This window comes from Numida meleagris, chromosome 1 (assembly GCF_002078875.1).
Source record: "Numida meleagris isolate 19003 breed g44 Domestic line chromosome 1, NumMel1.0, whole genome shotgun sequence".
Classification (NCBI taxonomy): domain Eukaryota; kingdom Metazoa; phylum Chordata; class Aves; order Galliformes; family Numididae; genus Numida; species Numida meleagris.
The window spans coordinates 113,413,516-113,427,761 of record NC_034409.1 but is presented as its reverse complement, the minus strand read 5'-3'; the positions used below and the strand labels follow the sequence as shown (position 1 = coordinate 113,427,761).

At 40.5% G+C, this 14,246-nt stretch overlaps 1 protein-coding gene across 19 annotated transcripts in view; it reads right to left on the bottom strand.

Annotated features, from left to right (window-relative positions):
• Positions 1–14,246, bottom strand: part of DMD (dystrophin) — a 1,007,484-nt gene that overhangs the window by 30,436 nt on the left and 962,802 nt on the right. For 14 of the 19 annotated variants that reach the window (XM_021408061.1, XM_021408111.1, XM_021408134.1 and 11 more), the window contains 5 exons: positions 13,016–13,182; positions 10,764–10,875; positions 5,684–5,820; positions 4,892–4,930; positions 208–273 (listed from right to left, as the gene is read on the bottom strand). In XM_021408061.1, coding sequence (XP_021263736.1) covers positions 208–273; positions 4,892–4,930; positions 5,684–5,820; positions 10,764–10,875; positions 13,016–13,182 — 521 coding nt within the window. The remainder of the gene's footprint in view (positions 1–207; positions 274–4,891; positions 4,931–5,683; positions 5,821–10,763; positions 10,876–13,015; positions 13,183–14,246) is intronic. The other 5 variants (XM_021408090.1, XM_021408098.1, XM_021408201.1 and 2 more) reach the window with 2 other exon arrangements.

Genomic DNA, 14,246 nt, shown 5'->3' with positions numbered 1-14,246 from the left:
TTTCTAAGCACACACATGTACTGGCATGCAAGTTAGTGGAAGGCTGGTTAGTAGCAAACATGGGTTATACCCTGCATCCCAGAGCCTGGAGAAGAAAACCCCAGACCCTATGTTTCTTTAAGACCCACTCAGGCAGCAGACAGCCTTTGGAATTTTTTAAATGATTGTTTAGAGAAAGATCTGCCTAACGTCCAGCTGGTCTCATACCTGCTAGCATAATGTTCAATGCGTGAATGAGTATCATCATGTGAAAGCTGAGGGGACGAGGCAGGCCTATAAGGCAGAAAACACTGATTAATCACAAACAATACCCCTTTAAAAGTTAAAAGACACTTAGCTACATCTACGCCCTCACATCTCTATGCCTTATGCTTACACTGTGTTTGACAAACAGCATGTTATAACTGTGACCACGCACGGTGGGCACCTCCTCATGCCAGCGCGCAGTGTTTTGTGGTACCACACAGAGCACTTTCACCATTTGGCAATCCATCTGTTGCAAAGAATCTTCCTCACACAAACCCCCCAAAAAATCATTTTTCCAGAGGATTTGTAGATGAGCCCTTGCCCCCATTTTCCCCTCACAACTGTCTCCTCCACCTGTAATTGTGCCTGTCTCACTGCTGCAGGCCTGCTCTGAATGCCTCGCTGTCAGGTGCCACTGGGAGCCCTTCCTCTGCCTCCCCACTGCCCAGGGCATGCCCTTAGCCAGCAGTAGCATGTTTCACCCAGAAAAGCCTGCAAATGCTACTCCACCTGGCAGCAGCCATAAACATAAAATGGCTGAAATGAGCATTTAATAACACACTGCTGAAAGTGACGATTCTGCCTTTCTTCTTTCTCCAGTTGTAACTTGAATCAGTGTGTTACACAGGGCACTGTTCATTATTTTGAGCCTTTTGCCTGATAAGTAGGATGCTTTTTTGTCAATCAAACCAATTCATAGGACCCCTCATGAATAAAGTTTGCTAACAGTTTTGTCCAGTCTCAATTCTGAAGAACATCCTTGTCAGGACAACGTCACCTCTGCACTTCAGAAACAGATGTGCTGGCAGGAAGCACTCTGACTGCCATGTGGGATTTTGCCTATCTACATGTAGCAGGGTACCCGAACAATAAAAACATGATGCAGCTTTCCAGATCATACAGCAATCCCTTATTTTAACTGAATCTGAATTTCCATCTCTTACGACTCCTGTTAAGATTCCTGATGGATGAAGTGTCTTCCTTTCATGTTCAGTTGTTGGATACTGTGGTTTGGGCTGGTTCTGCCCAGATGCGAGTACACTGCAGCTCAAGTGCAGACAAAATCTGTTTTGTATTTACTGGTTATAACCCAGAACTAATAATCTCATGGTGTTTAATGCTTCTATGCTAGGAGCTTGATCATTCTGCAGTAAATCTGCTAAGAGATCATTATAGTTTATTGGTCATTTTCCAGTTTCATAAACAGCCTGCAAAAGGCTTCAGAAAATTATAATCTTTCAGAATTCATAGAACAGTATGCACTATACAAAACAGCCAATGCCTCAAAGAACGGAACGCTTTTCTCTTTAAGACTTTACAGGCCAACTATCGTGAATCTCATTTTGTCTGAAATGAGCTTTGGCCTCCAAATGTAATTTTTCTACTACATATTCAAATAATACCAGAGAAAGCCAGCCGATAAATACTCAGTTCAGAGTTTCTTGGTACAACAGAGATTCATGCAGATGGACAACTGATTGCCTGCAACTTTGCATCGTATTTTGTGTAAGAACTTAAATGCTAACGGGAGGAGAGGGGAAAAGGATGCAATTTATCTAGATCATATGGATTACCAAGCGAAATAGTAAGTGTTTTCTGACAAACTGATGCTATCCCCATTTTTTGTTTGCTTGACAGGCAGTACAAGCTCAGCTGACCTAAACTGGCACTAGCAATGAAAGAAGAGGTCTTGTTTTCAATGCACACACAAATGCTGCTGCTAGTACCATTCGTGGATTAGGAAACTTGTAATAAAAGCAGCTTCAGTTTTGAACCAGATCATTCTCCTGGTCCCTTTTACTCCGGGATTCCACGCATTTGTATCAGTACAAAGGAGAGGGCAGCACCTGGCTGGGACCAACTGGGCAGCAGAGAAACAGAAGTGATGTGTCTGTCTTTTGGGAGTAGCACAAGGTAAAAGCTTTGCCTGACTGTGTAACTGCAAGCTTGCTGCTTCAAAACTAACCTTTACATTCAGAGGTGAATAAAGAGCGCAATAAGCATTTTCTTTTAAAGACAGCCCAGTGCTGTGTAACTTATTGAGTTTCCTATGCCTCTCTGCCAACTTTGTAGGCATGGGATAAGTCTACATTTCCAAGTTTGCCTCTGCTTCAGAACATAGTGCAACAGAGATCTACCCCATTCAGATTTTAAAAAGTTTCCTTATTAAAGCAAACCTGTTGGGAAGCACTGCAGTTTTCATGTTTAATTTAGCTGCTCATAAGTACACAGTTGCCAGTACCTGAGCCAGCCTGGGAACGGCTGACAGCTGTGCTGCACTGCAGGCTGTTGCAGACACACTCTCAGATGACCATCTGTGCAAGAGCTCACTGGCCTTACCTTTCGAGCACATGTAATCAGCTCATGTAATCAGTCTGAACACTCAGTGAGAAGGCCGAGAAACACAGCCAATATTTAACCAAGATAGTCATTCCTTTTACAAGGGCTCCACAGCTGTATTTCTCAAGCTGGTGTCTGCAGCAATAGACTGAGGAATTCCATTCACGTCAAGTGGTAATCGAGTGGTAAACACCTCGTCCTGCAATTCCCTGCACTTGTGGAAACCTGGCCGACAAGAGGAGGGCATTTTTTGCGATATCCAGCACTGCAGTTAATGGCTCTTGAAAGTGCAGAATCAAGTAAATTGTTTTTGTGCCACTAACAGTCCACAGACCAAGACATAAATCCTCATAAAAAGCCGTGAGCTTCCCCTTTAATGCCTGGCAAGCAGAAAATACATATGTGGTGGATAATAAGTGACCTAAATCACTAACTCGTAGCAATGTATATATACGTATGTACGTACTTAAAAACAAATTCAGATATCATAACATATGTTGATGCCAGAATAGTCATAGCACTTTTGAATTTAGTCAGGTTATGCTTTTCTGCAGCACTTTGAAGACAACCGAAAAACTGGTATGAGAGTACCAAAAAAAGGCAATGAAAGTCAGAGTAGGAGATTTGTCTGCCAAAGCTGCAATCAGCCCCGTAACTGAAAAAATAGCTTTAAAGCTGGCTAGCTCAGTAACTTACGCTGTGACCCTGATGGTCTAGCACTAAAGAAAGGAACAAAGCTACCAGAACAAAACAAGCAGCAACTCCTTCCAGCCAATACTTATTTTTTTAATTTCCTGTTTTCTTCAGACCAGAAGAAAGGAATGTTTTCAGGAAGACACCTGAGTTGGTCTGATAAAAGGTGCTAGCTCTCTCTCCATCCAAATCCCTTCTCTATGTATTTCCCAAGCTCTCTTAAATATTACATGCACATGAAGCTCCCTGTAGTATTCAACACTAAATCTTAGGTGTGATGTTATCAGCGTAGGCATAAGTGAAGTTATTACTGTAAGTGAACTAGTTGCAGTGTGCCTTACAAATAAGCACGTTACGGCGGCTTAATTTCATGTTATGTCAGACACAGCAATGGCATTCCGTATTATCCAAGCATTCTTTAAACGGTTACTTTTAACTTTTCAATTATTCTAAAGGGTAAGGATTCTACAGACAGTTTCCTATACAATATGCTGCAATCACCCCATATGCATTTATAAATGCAAATTCACCCTTAAAGTTCAAAGCCACTCTATTTCAGTCTGGATGAAGCCTTCCGGCAGTTTTGTGGGTGGATCCTTAACCATATGCGGTTTGCAGAAATATACCTTTCTTGCTTACTGAAAGTAAACTTCCTAGAGGACGAGCACTGCATTTGACTTCCCAATGGTCTGTGCTCCAAATGAAAACTATACATCAATATTCCAATGTATTCATTTCACTCTTGTTTATTCTACCAAAAATTCAATGAAGGTGCAAGCCATATACATTTCACCATATGGAAATATATAAAATTCTATTTATTATTCTCATAATAGTTATCAATATGTGAATTAAAAATAAACCTTATTTAACATTGTTCTGAAATCATCCATGTAACACTAGTAGCAGCAAATGCCACAACGGTAAAGATAGAGCTTTAGTTTACGATAAGAGTGTTACTACAACAGTAAGACGATGCATGTGCAGGAATGATGTAAGAACAAAAATCCAGTCCACAACTGAAAAACCCTGCTTTTTTAACTTCTGAAAAAAATATACAGTAGACATTTTCCCATTTCAACCTGCCTTCACAAAATCGCATGTAAAAAAAACTGTAATAAAATGTCCAGTGAGCTTTGGATTAATTGGGACACGTGGGTGTGCAGGTGTGCATGGATGTGCATAAAACCAGATTACAGCTTTAACTACAAAACAGTATCATTCCTGAAATTGAATTAAATCCGTTCAATTCGTATCTTTCAAAAAGCATTCAGTATACATGTAGAGGGATTGACGCATTCAGAAACACAGGCTTTTAAATGACAAACTCTCATAAGCATTAGTAAGACTGTACCAAAATCCCTGTTAATTCCATGAAAGTACATACTCCAGAAAGAGTACACAGAACACATTTCATGATTGCTGAAGTTCCTGGATTTATCCCATTCTACTCATCTGGGATCAAAACATTCCTTTAGAGAGTGTACCAAAGAAAATTATCATAAAGAAAGAAGGAAATGAACTTATGCAAAACTAAAAAAAGAAACAAACAAAAAAGTGAGGGAACGCAGCAGCAGTAGCAGCAGCAGCACACTTCAGCAAAAGTACTCACGCAGAATCTACTGGCCAGAAGTTGATCAGAGTAACAGGACTGCAAGACAAAAAATGAGGAGGTGAAGAGAGAGGCAGAAGAAACTCAGCAGCAAAATAATTACAGAAAGATTAAAAAAAAATCACAACAACTGAAAAACAGAAATCCAACAGACCAACGTGAATGACCATGGAGAGCAAAGAACCAAAAAGAGAAAAAAAAATCTAAAATTAAAAAAGAGAAAGAGAGCGAGGACAAGCTGTGTGCAATTGCCATTAAACTTAAGTGATTAATCTTACCAAAAAAAAAAAACCAACAACAAAGAAGAATGGGTTACTCATAAATTTCTCTGTGTATTATCACCTCTTTTTTCTCGCAACTGACTTCAAAGTCATTTAATAAGACTAAATTTATAGGGTGAGAAAAGAAGAAACCAGTTGAGAAGCTTGCAAACATAGCAAACTAATTAAAAAAAATACAGAAAAATACCTATTTGGGAGGAAATAAAAATCTAATGAAGAGATCACTAGTTCCAAATTGCCATATCAAAACGAAACATTTATAAGGCTGTCAGAAAGCATTTTTCTTTTACTGACTGAAGTGGAAGTTCCTGTAAGGACAGGTATGTAAACATATAATAGGAATGGCAATTGGAACTCCAGCTTGTGTTTTCCTGCCAGCTGTGGTTAACAAAAAAAATGAAAGAAAGAATGAGGCTTTATGAATGTAGGAAGTGAAGGCAGTCGGCACCAGCTGGGAAGCTCAAAGAGCATACCAAATACATTGCTACTTAGAAACTTCAGAACTACTCACGTTTCCATGTTGTCTCCCTCCAAGACAGTCTGCACAGGCAGGTACCCCATTCGCGGGTGCTTTGCAAAATATCTTTTTGTTCGAAATTTGTTTTTTAGTACCTTGGCAAAGTCACGGACATCTTCTCCAGAAGTTGTCTGAAAGCCACAAATCACAATGAAATCATCTTTCATGAGAGGTTATTACTTTCAGTTGCCCCTTCCTTTGCTGGGCCATATGAAGGAACTGCGGCCACACCAAGCAGGGCTGACAATGACTTGGCCTCCAGAACGACACGTTTTATTTATCAGTCACGTCAAAATGAAATACAAACAGCACAGCTGGAGGGGAGTAAGAAGAGTAAGCTCCAAAAACCCATAACAGACTCATGCCTCTTCTCAGGTGATCGAAAGAGGACAATCAATAATTAAATGAGAATTTCTCATTTCCTCATGTGGCCTGGGACTCTCCACCTACTTTCTGTGCAGCACTGAAATGGGTGCAAGAGAGGGCACGTGGCTGGTCGGTGGGACCTGGCAGCTGCCTGACTGGCTGAATTCTGACTCTTCCCACATGCTCGCTGCTTACATCTCCTGGATCTGTCAGTCCATGAAAGCCAGGGTAATAATACTCCTGGAACATTTTCATTCCAGTCTCCCTTCTCAGTCTTCTCTGCCATTAATATTTTGATCAAAGAAAAACAAAAAGTAGGTGAGAGCTGCTGAAAGCTCTTACATCAGTTACCTCTTCTTGGATCTGTTTAATCTGAAGCTAGGAGGCATTTAAGATCAATAACCTGAGGAGAGTACAATTTACAGAAAGTTTTCTACTCCATTGCCTGCACTCAGCCTCCCTTCTCCTACAGACACCAACAGAGGAGCACAAAGTGCAATTAGTTTCCTGAAGACCAGAATGAGTCAGAAAGAGTTCAAAGGATGTTCGCTGTGAAGATGTAACACTTCTTGCAAGCCTGATTAAGAGTCAGACAATTTTCTGAAGAATTTTAATGGAAGACTTCAGTTACATTAGTCAGGCTGCACTCCACTCTTTACAACTCACAGAGAAGCTTGACCCTGAAATACTGCTTTTCTACAGTAAATTAAGTTCATCCTGACCCACATAACGATATCACTTCTCCAGTGTATCTAATTTGAAGGAAAGAAATGAAGGAAAGTTAATCTTTCTGACATTTTTAATGAGTTCTATGCCTTCTATTTCAGAAAGGAAGGAGGTGCTGGGATCCATCAGTCAAGCCTACTTTTGTAGAGCAACGGATACACAGATGTATGTATTTTTAATGATTGTTCAGGTAGAAAAATTAAGCATGCTCTAAAAAATAATTTGCAGAAAGACTGAGATGCATTAACAGAAAGGACAAATGTTCTTCCTATACTGAAGATAACTTCAAGCTTCATGTAAAGCAGGAAAGAATTTGACTCTTTCCAGTCAATTTCAGTCAATCTAGTATGAAAATTCAGTGTGATCAATGACTGGCAGAGAAGTAATACGTCAGAACCGACAAGCCAGTACAGCAGCATTTGTATTTCCAAGAAACTGCGATAACGCTCAGCAATATTTCAATACTTGAATTAAAGAAAGGGAGAGATTAAGTACATCTGGACCAGCCAGAGGACTCTGGAAAGGGCATTTACCGATGTGGCCTGCAGTAGGAGGGAATTCCCTCTCCGGAACACCAGTTGCAATCCTATTGTGAGAATTCTTAACGAGGTCAGCATCATGAGACCAGTTAGAGCAATTCAGCTGGGAAATCTTCTAATATCTAGTCTCGGTATAAATGAAGTATGCACAGCTTTCTGTTCATTTTGCTCACTTGTGTCATCTATAAACATTTATTCCTGCTTTGCCTATTTTTAGTGCGTATTTTCAGTGTGAACACTTTCAACTGCATTTGACTGTAATTTGATTGTGTTTTTAGGCACAATGAATAATAAAACACTCTTTGCTTCAACCTTCCTGGGACACGTTATCTCCCCTGAACTTTCCACATGTCAGCCAAACAGCAAAATAGTGTGCTTTCATGGAAACATCCTGATCTAGTTTGAAAGCTGGTATCACAAGCATCATGAGAAGAAAGTACGTCTTCCACTGACAACTAGAAGCACCAGGCACCTCTCCTATGATCTGGTTTCAATGTCAAAAATGTTCAAGGAGCATAAGAATGGCAAAGAAAACATGATTATTACATGGACAAGCTGACAGACTAAAGCTATTTTCAGCCAGACTTGCTGATTTATTCCACATAAGTTTTATGCCACACAATTTTCAGAATAAAATCATGCAAAATCAAATTCACAGCAGAATGGGTTTACAAGGAAGAAACAGTGGAATTTTCAGTCCCACTTTTAGCATCTTAGTTCTCTTAAATCCAATCAATATATAGGCAGCTGGGTCTAGCATGTTGCAAAACTATTCCAAAACAAAAACTATTTCTTGACAAAAGCAGAACTTACCACCATCTGACATTTTGCAGTTTGGTTTAATAAAGCGTCTTCCTAACCCCTCACTCCAGACCTCAGCACCAATTATAAACACTAGCTGCAGAAAATTATCTCAGTTTGATACACTTAATTCCACCAAGGTATTTTTTTATGTGTGCTGGTGTTAAACCCAAACAGAAATATGAGCCTACATTTAAATTTCAGTCTAGAAGAGCGCTTCTACACTTTATTTATTTGAAACCTGTTTAAAAGTCACTTCTCTTTGAACAAGACATCAAGCTGTGTTGCTTGCAGGAATAATTGTTGCAGTTTTTCTGTCTAAATGAAAACTAGGGAACTGCCTTGGCCTCAATCTGCCTCAACCTTTTGCAAGGAGAAACTATCACACCCCTTGGACATTCAGCATGAGTTCGCTAATTCCCCTCCAGGAGAATTAAAGGCTGCAGTACTCCAAAATTTTCTGGAAGTAAGAGAGAGTGAGAATAAAAATATAGAAAGACTTCACTGTGCACATCTAGCTATTGCAAAGATATGTCAATGAAGGCATCGTATGTCTTCTGTCTGCCAAAGTGCAATCTGAGGTGAGAGATTTGTCTGGAAGAAGAGGAAAAAATGCTTTGTCATCTGCAAAACTCTTTTCATTCATTTCAAAAACAATTACGTACTAGACATGATGATAGCTTCAGTGGATATCTTGTTCAGTCACACAGTACTTAGGTATACTTTTTCAACAGCTGCAGCACAAAAAAGATCAGCACTTGCTGTGTGTCGCATTCACTTTTTTTCCCTTGTTAATCCCACTCTAATTCAGCTCACTGCTGGTACAGGCAGGCACAGCACATTAACATTGGCTGCCAGAGTTCAGAATTCACCAAAAAATTTACGGTCTTTAAATGCTTCTTTAGTCTGACTCAGCAATCTGGATGCTGTTACAAGTTCTCCTTATGCCTGTCAGTAACCTCCACTGTCAGGGAGAACAGGAACCAGTCGGACTCTGTCCATGTTGCAAAGAATTGCTTCAGGCTGTGGGAGTGTCTCACCACGCCATTTGATTTCTCTCTTTTCACACCTCCCTCGAAACGCACCTCATGAACAGGTAAGAAAATAGCAGCGAGAGGTTGTTCTGTGCATTCCCTGCACTACTCACAATCTTCCACAATGCTTTTTAACAAAAGTAAGAGTGGCAAACTGCAGAACAAACCGACAGCTGACTCAGCAAGAATGCACTCAGCTCAACTGGCAGGAGTGCTGTGGGCAGCCGCTGGGCTGGGGCTGAGGCAGCAATCAAAACAGTTTCCTGCAGGAACGCCTGCTGTGGAGAGGTCTGTTTAGACTCGTCTCAGCAGAGCTAAGGTTCCTCTCTGACCTGTGCAGCAGCTCAGGCGAATCACCCCTCCCAGTAACCTCAACCCACTGGGAAAGATGTTGAAAAGCACCAGCCAGTGAATGCTGACAAAAAGTGAGCAAAACCACCTTGGTTTCCCCTTGCAAAGATTTGGATTAAATGATGCCATCTGAATGCTACGGTAAAAGTTGATGATGTAAATAAACATGCATAAATTGAAACTAAATTTAAGCACTGTACTTGCTTTACTATAGTATTTTAGGTGAGTATTTGTTCTCTGCCTTTCCTAACTTTCTAAGAAAAGCTAGAAGTCCTTACTTCACTTTGGCAATGCCTTTTTGTTTGGATTAAGATAGCTACATTAAGATGGAACAGTTATTCACACAGCTAGCCTGTACATAATATTAATGCTTTATTTTCCCTATTTACACTTGACAAGCAGACAAAAGTACGAGACTAATGACTATCCTATAACATTAGGAAAAGAATCCAGAATGTGGAATGCTTCAGTATCACCACACACAATAGCAAAGGCAGCTGAAAGTTCAGGTATGCTGTACTGTGGAAGGACAGATTGAGAGCGCCACTAATTTATGGCACTCTGCCAAAAATGGTCACGAGAGGCCAGAAAGAGAGGAACACACAAGACAGAAATATGGAGTTTTCTTTGCCAGCTGCTTTGAACAAAAGAAACATTTATGCAAAAGTCATCCTTTTGCATACAGGAGGGCAGAGAGCCTACAATGTCATTCATGTGCTGCACTGAACAGGACTCCCAGTCTTCAGAAATGAAACCTAATTAGCTACTCTAAAGAACTTCCCTGATATGCTGTATTCTCTAGTCAACATAAGATCAAAAAGCACTACTAAATAGTAAAGAATTTAAAGATGCAACTGTAGTGTTGCAGGAAAGACAAGTACGAACTTGCTGGGGAAAGGAAAAAAAGTCTCACAGGGATAGGGAGAAAACATTACGACTAAGACAGAAATACGTGTTTGCGCAAACCACAGCCTTCTTGAAGGTACATGTATGGCATTGAACATGGAGCAGCTCATCAGCATGCAATAACCTAGTACGACAGAGCACTGTACAAACAGTGATATTTCAATTTACTTCCAACTACTGGACTCTATTTTTACTAAGCATTAGAAATTCTTGGAATATACATATTACAGAAGGCGATTTCATTATGGGGGGAAAAGCCACCCAAATACTCTATTACCTTGCACACAGCAAATGAAGTTTTTCCTTTCTACTTAACAATAAGCAGTAAGGGTCAGTAAAACAGCTACTTACTGGTGTGCAGTACTCCACCATGGGATAGTGCATTTTGTGACCTTTTGCAACACGGCCAGAGAAGAAGCAACTTTGGCAGATGTCATAGTTAAAGTGCTTTAAGCTTCTGTACCTAAAAGAGGGGGAAGAAAAACATGGCTTCAGTGCTTAGTATATGAATTCTTCATGTCAGCCTTTGGAGCTTTCCAAGTTATTAAGTGCTCTTCCCTCAGATGTCCCACAGTGTGCAATACAGGTCTGGGCCTGTCTGAGGGACAGGACTGCTGCCCCAAAGCAACAAAGCAGAGATGCTTAGCAAAGATTTGAATTTTCACAAAGAATCCCCCTGTGTCACAAAATTTCTAACAGTGGGCAACAGTGAAGAGTTCTAACTACTGAATCACTCTCTCTCATAATACACAAAACACAGCACTGAGATGTTTGTTTCCATAATGCTAATTTCTGTCCTTTTGGTCTGTGACATGATGCCAAACACAGAATTTCTTAAGCAAATAAAGTTCAGATAAGTAATGCCCTCCCCAACACGTACCATCAGCAAGCTCTTCAGTGCTGATTGAAGGCAGGGATTTGTTCATGCTCCAGCATCTTCAAAATATAATTTTTATGTATAGAATGCCATCCATGCAAAAATCGGAATGCACTTTCAGGCCATTATTTAATCTCATCAGCTTTATGAGACAGCTAACTTGTATCTGCTGTGCTGAAGTGCTCGAAAGAGCCGGAGGCATAAGGGTTTTCTTGTTCCAAATACGCTAAGCAGTTCTGTCACAATAACCTCAAAAGAACATTGTTTCACATGCACTGAGGCTCACAGTATTAACTTTCTAAAAGCTGTCCAACACAGTGTCTTTTTGTTGAGTGTGTAAACAGGGTCTCAATGACTTGCAAAGGCAGAGAAAAAATCTGCGACAGACAGATTTGACTATCATAATAGAATTGTTATATAAATTTAAGGGGACAGATGAGATCAGACAAAACTGGAAACACAGAGCTCCAGTGTCCACCGTCCATGCTTCTGATGCTAACTAACTACGCACTATTCATTCAATTGGTATCCTTTGATTTTTCCAAGTGCTGCTTTTTCCAATTCCATCCACTTGTCTCTGGCTGTTTATATAAACTGTGAGAGTAATTCAGTAGTTTCATGAACTGTCTCTGGAACAGGAAGCTTTTTCTTTGTGAATGCGTTGAACTCATCACATCCCATCCCTAGCTCTTCTTCAGTAATACTTATCATTCTCCAGTTTCAATAATCAAGAGGAATAAAAGCAGGGGATGAATTTACAAGATGTGATTAATAGCTCAACTGAAGAAAAGCCGAGATTCAAAACAAAGCAGAACTTTCACTATTTCCCTCACTTCTCACTGCCTGTGCAATTGTGTAGGATAAAAGGCTGCCCCACTGTAGGTGTAGAAGAAAACATTCATACTCTCACATGCTAGAGCAAAATGATGGCTTTTCTATGTAGTACTGCTTGCTGCTGTTCGCTATCTTGGTTTTAGAACTAAAATTACAAAAAGGTCTTTGTAAATAACATGATACAATGGAAAGAAAAATGCCAGAAGTGAAAGAAGACCAGGAACAAGGACAAAACCATACAAAGCAGCTATTAGGAAGCAAAATGATAAAACAAGTCTAGGCATAATTCGAAGTGAGTATTTACTTAGCTGTTAAATGGATTCTCAACAGGCATACCAGCACACAGCCATTTTACAACACACTGACTTATTCATTGCTATAGTAACCATGATGTTGATCTAGATGGTTAAAGAGATTAGCAACATTTCCAGCATACTAGTTAATATCCCACCAACCACATTCCTTCTCTGAAAAAATGGACAGTATCTTTACGTCTGTAAATTTTCAAGTCACTTCCTTGCTTTATGCTGTGATATAAAGCAGTTCATTAAGAACCGATTCAGAAAATAAAGCTGCATGTATAAGAGACTGAAACTAAAGCAAATCGTTAGTTGTGCAATCTGCCAATACACTGGCTGAAGCACAGAAAGACTGGAAGAGCAGAATACAGAAGAAGGGCGGTATCTGAACTGGTAAGTGATTTTTGTTCTATTCAGCTTTTGCATCCAGTGTAAGTACCCAGTGTACGCGTTACTCTCCCTCATGCCCCATCAAAACTCTTTTTAACGTCAACAACACGCAGAAAATCAGGGACATGATTTGCACGGGAACAAACAGAGCTAGCGATCCCCCAAGCAGTGGTATCCATGGTAGAAAGGGAGATAGCTTGTACCTGAATCCAATAATGGGGCACTCCTTGCAGATGTTACACTTCGCTTGGTGTTTGGCCGTTTCAGCAGCAGCCACCCTGTGCAGTACGGGCAGCCACACCATGGATTGCGGTTCCAGCCTCATCCAGTCCAGAAACAAGGCTGCTTCAATCTCAGGCTTGTTATTGGCCTGCAGCAGAGGGGAAGAAAGACAAGGGTTCAGCAGAAGTGATTAGTGTGCTATCAGCTAATTAACAGTTGAAGTCACTGGTCTCCTACAAGCTCCACATCCTTTCCCTGAGTATCATTCAGCTTTTCCCTCAGTTCACCCATCCCCAAAAAAACCAACTGACCTTCAGGATACTGCTTTCAAAATAGAAACCAAACACTGTTAACATTTCCAATCTCTCTTCCTGTCGTTCTCTTTTACAATAGACAGCACTCCTATGTACTCTGTCACAACGAAAATCATCCACTTCCAATACCTGGCATTAAAGATAATCTTGTGCCTCCTTCATCTCTTATCTGTACCTGCATAGCACTCCTTATTTTAACAAACACTGTGTTATCCAACTCCTAAAAATTGCATGTCTTTCTACCAAATTCCTTTAACGTTCTTCATTGTCACACTGATCTTTCTTCAAAATGCATATATAAGGAAATCATCTGAAGTCCTTCTCAAGCCTGCTGTTGAACATATGAACTCTGCCTCCTTAAATAACTCACAATCCCTCTTTCTCCACCAAATCAACATTATATGCCTTGTCATTGCCTGAAAACACAACACAGCTTTGTCCTACAGAACATGATGCTTTTAGTCTTGTATTCCAATACAATATTCCAATTGTGGAAGAAGGACAGGTAACTCAGGGAGAGTACAAAGAGGTTGCCAGGATGTGCAGGGAGAAAATTAGAAAGGCAAAGGCCCAGCTCGAATTAAGCTTGGCTGCTGGGATTAAAGGGAATGAGAAACTCTTTTACAAATATATTAACAGTAAGAGAAGGACCAAGGAGAATCTCTATTCTTTGCTGGACGCAGCTGGGAATGTGGCCACTGAGGACAATGAAAAGGCTGAGGTTCTCAATGCCTTTTTTACGTCTGTCTTTAAAAGCCAGACCAGTTGTCCTCAGAGCACTCTACTCTCTGACCTGGAAGTCTCGGATGGGAAGCGAAACAAACCCCCCATGATACAGGAGGAAACGGTCAGAGACCTACTACTCCACCTGGACTACCACAAGTCCATGGGGCCGGAC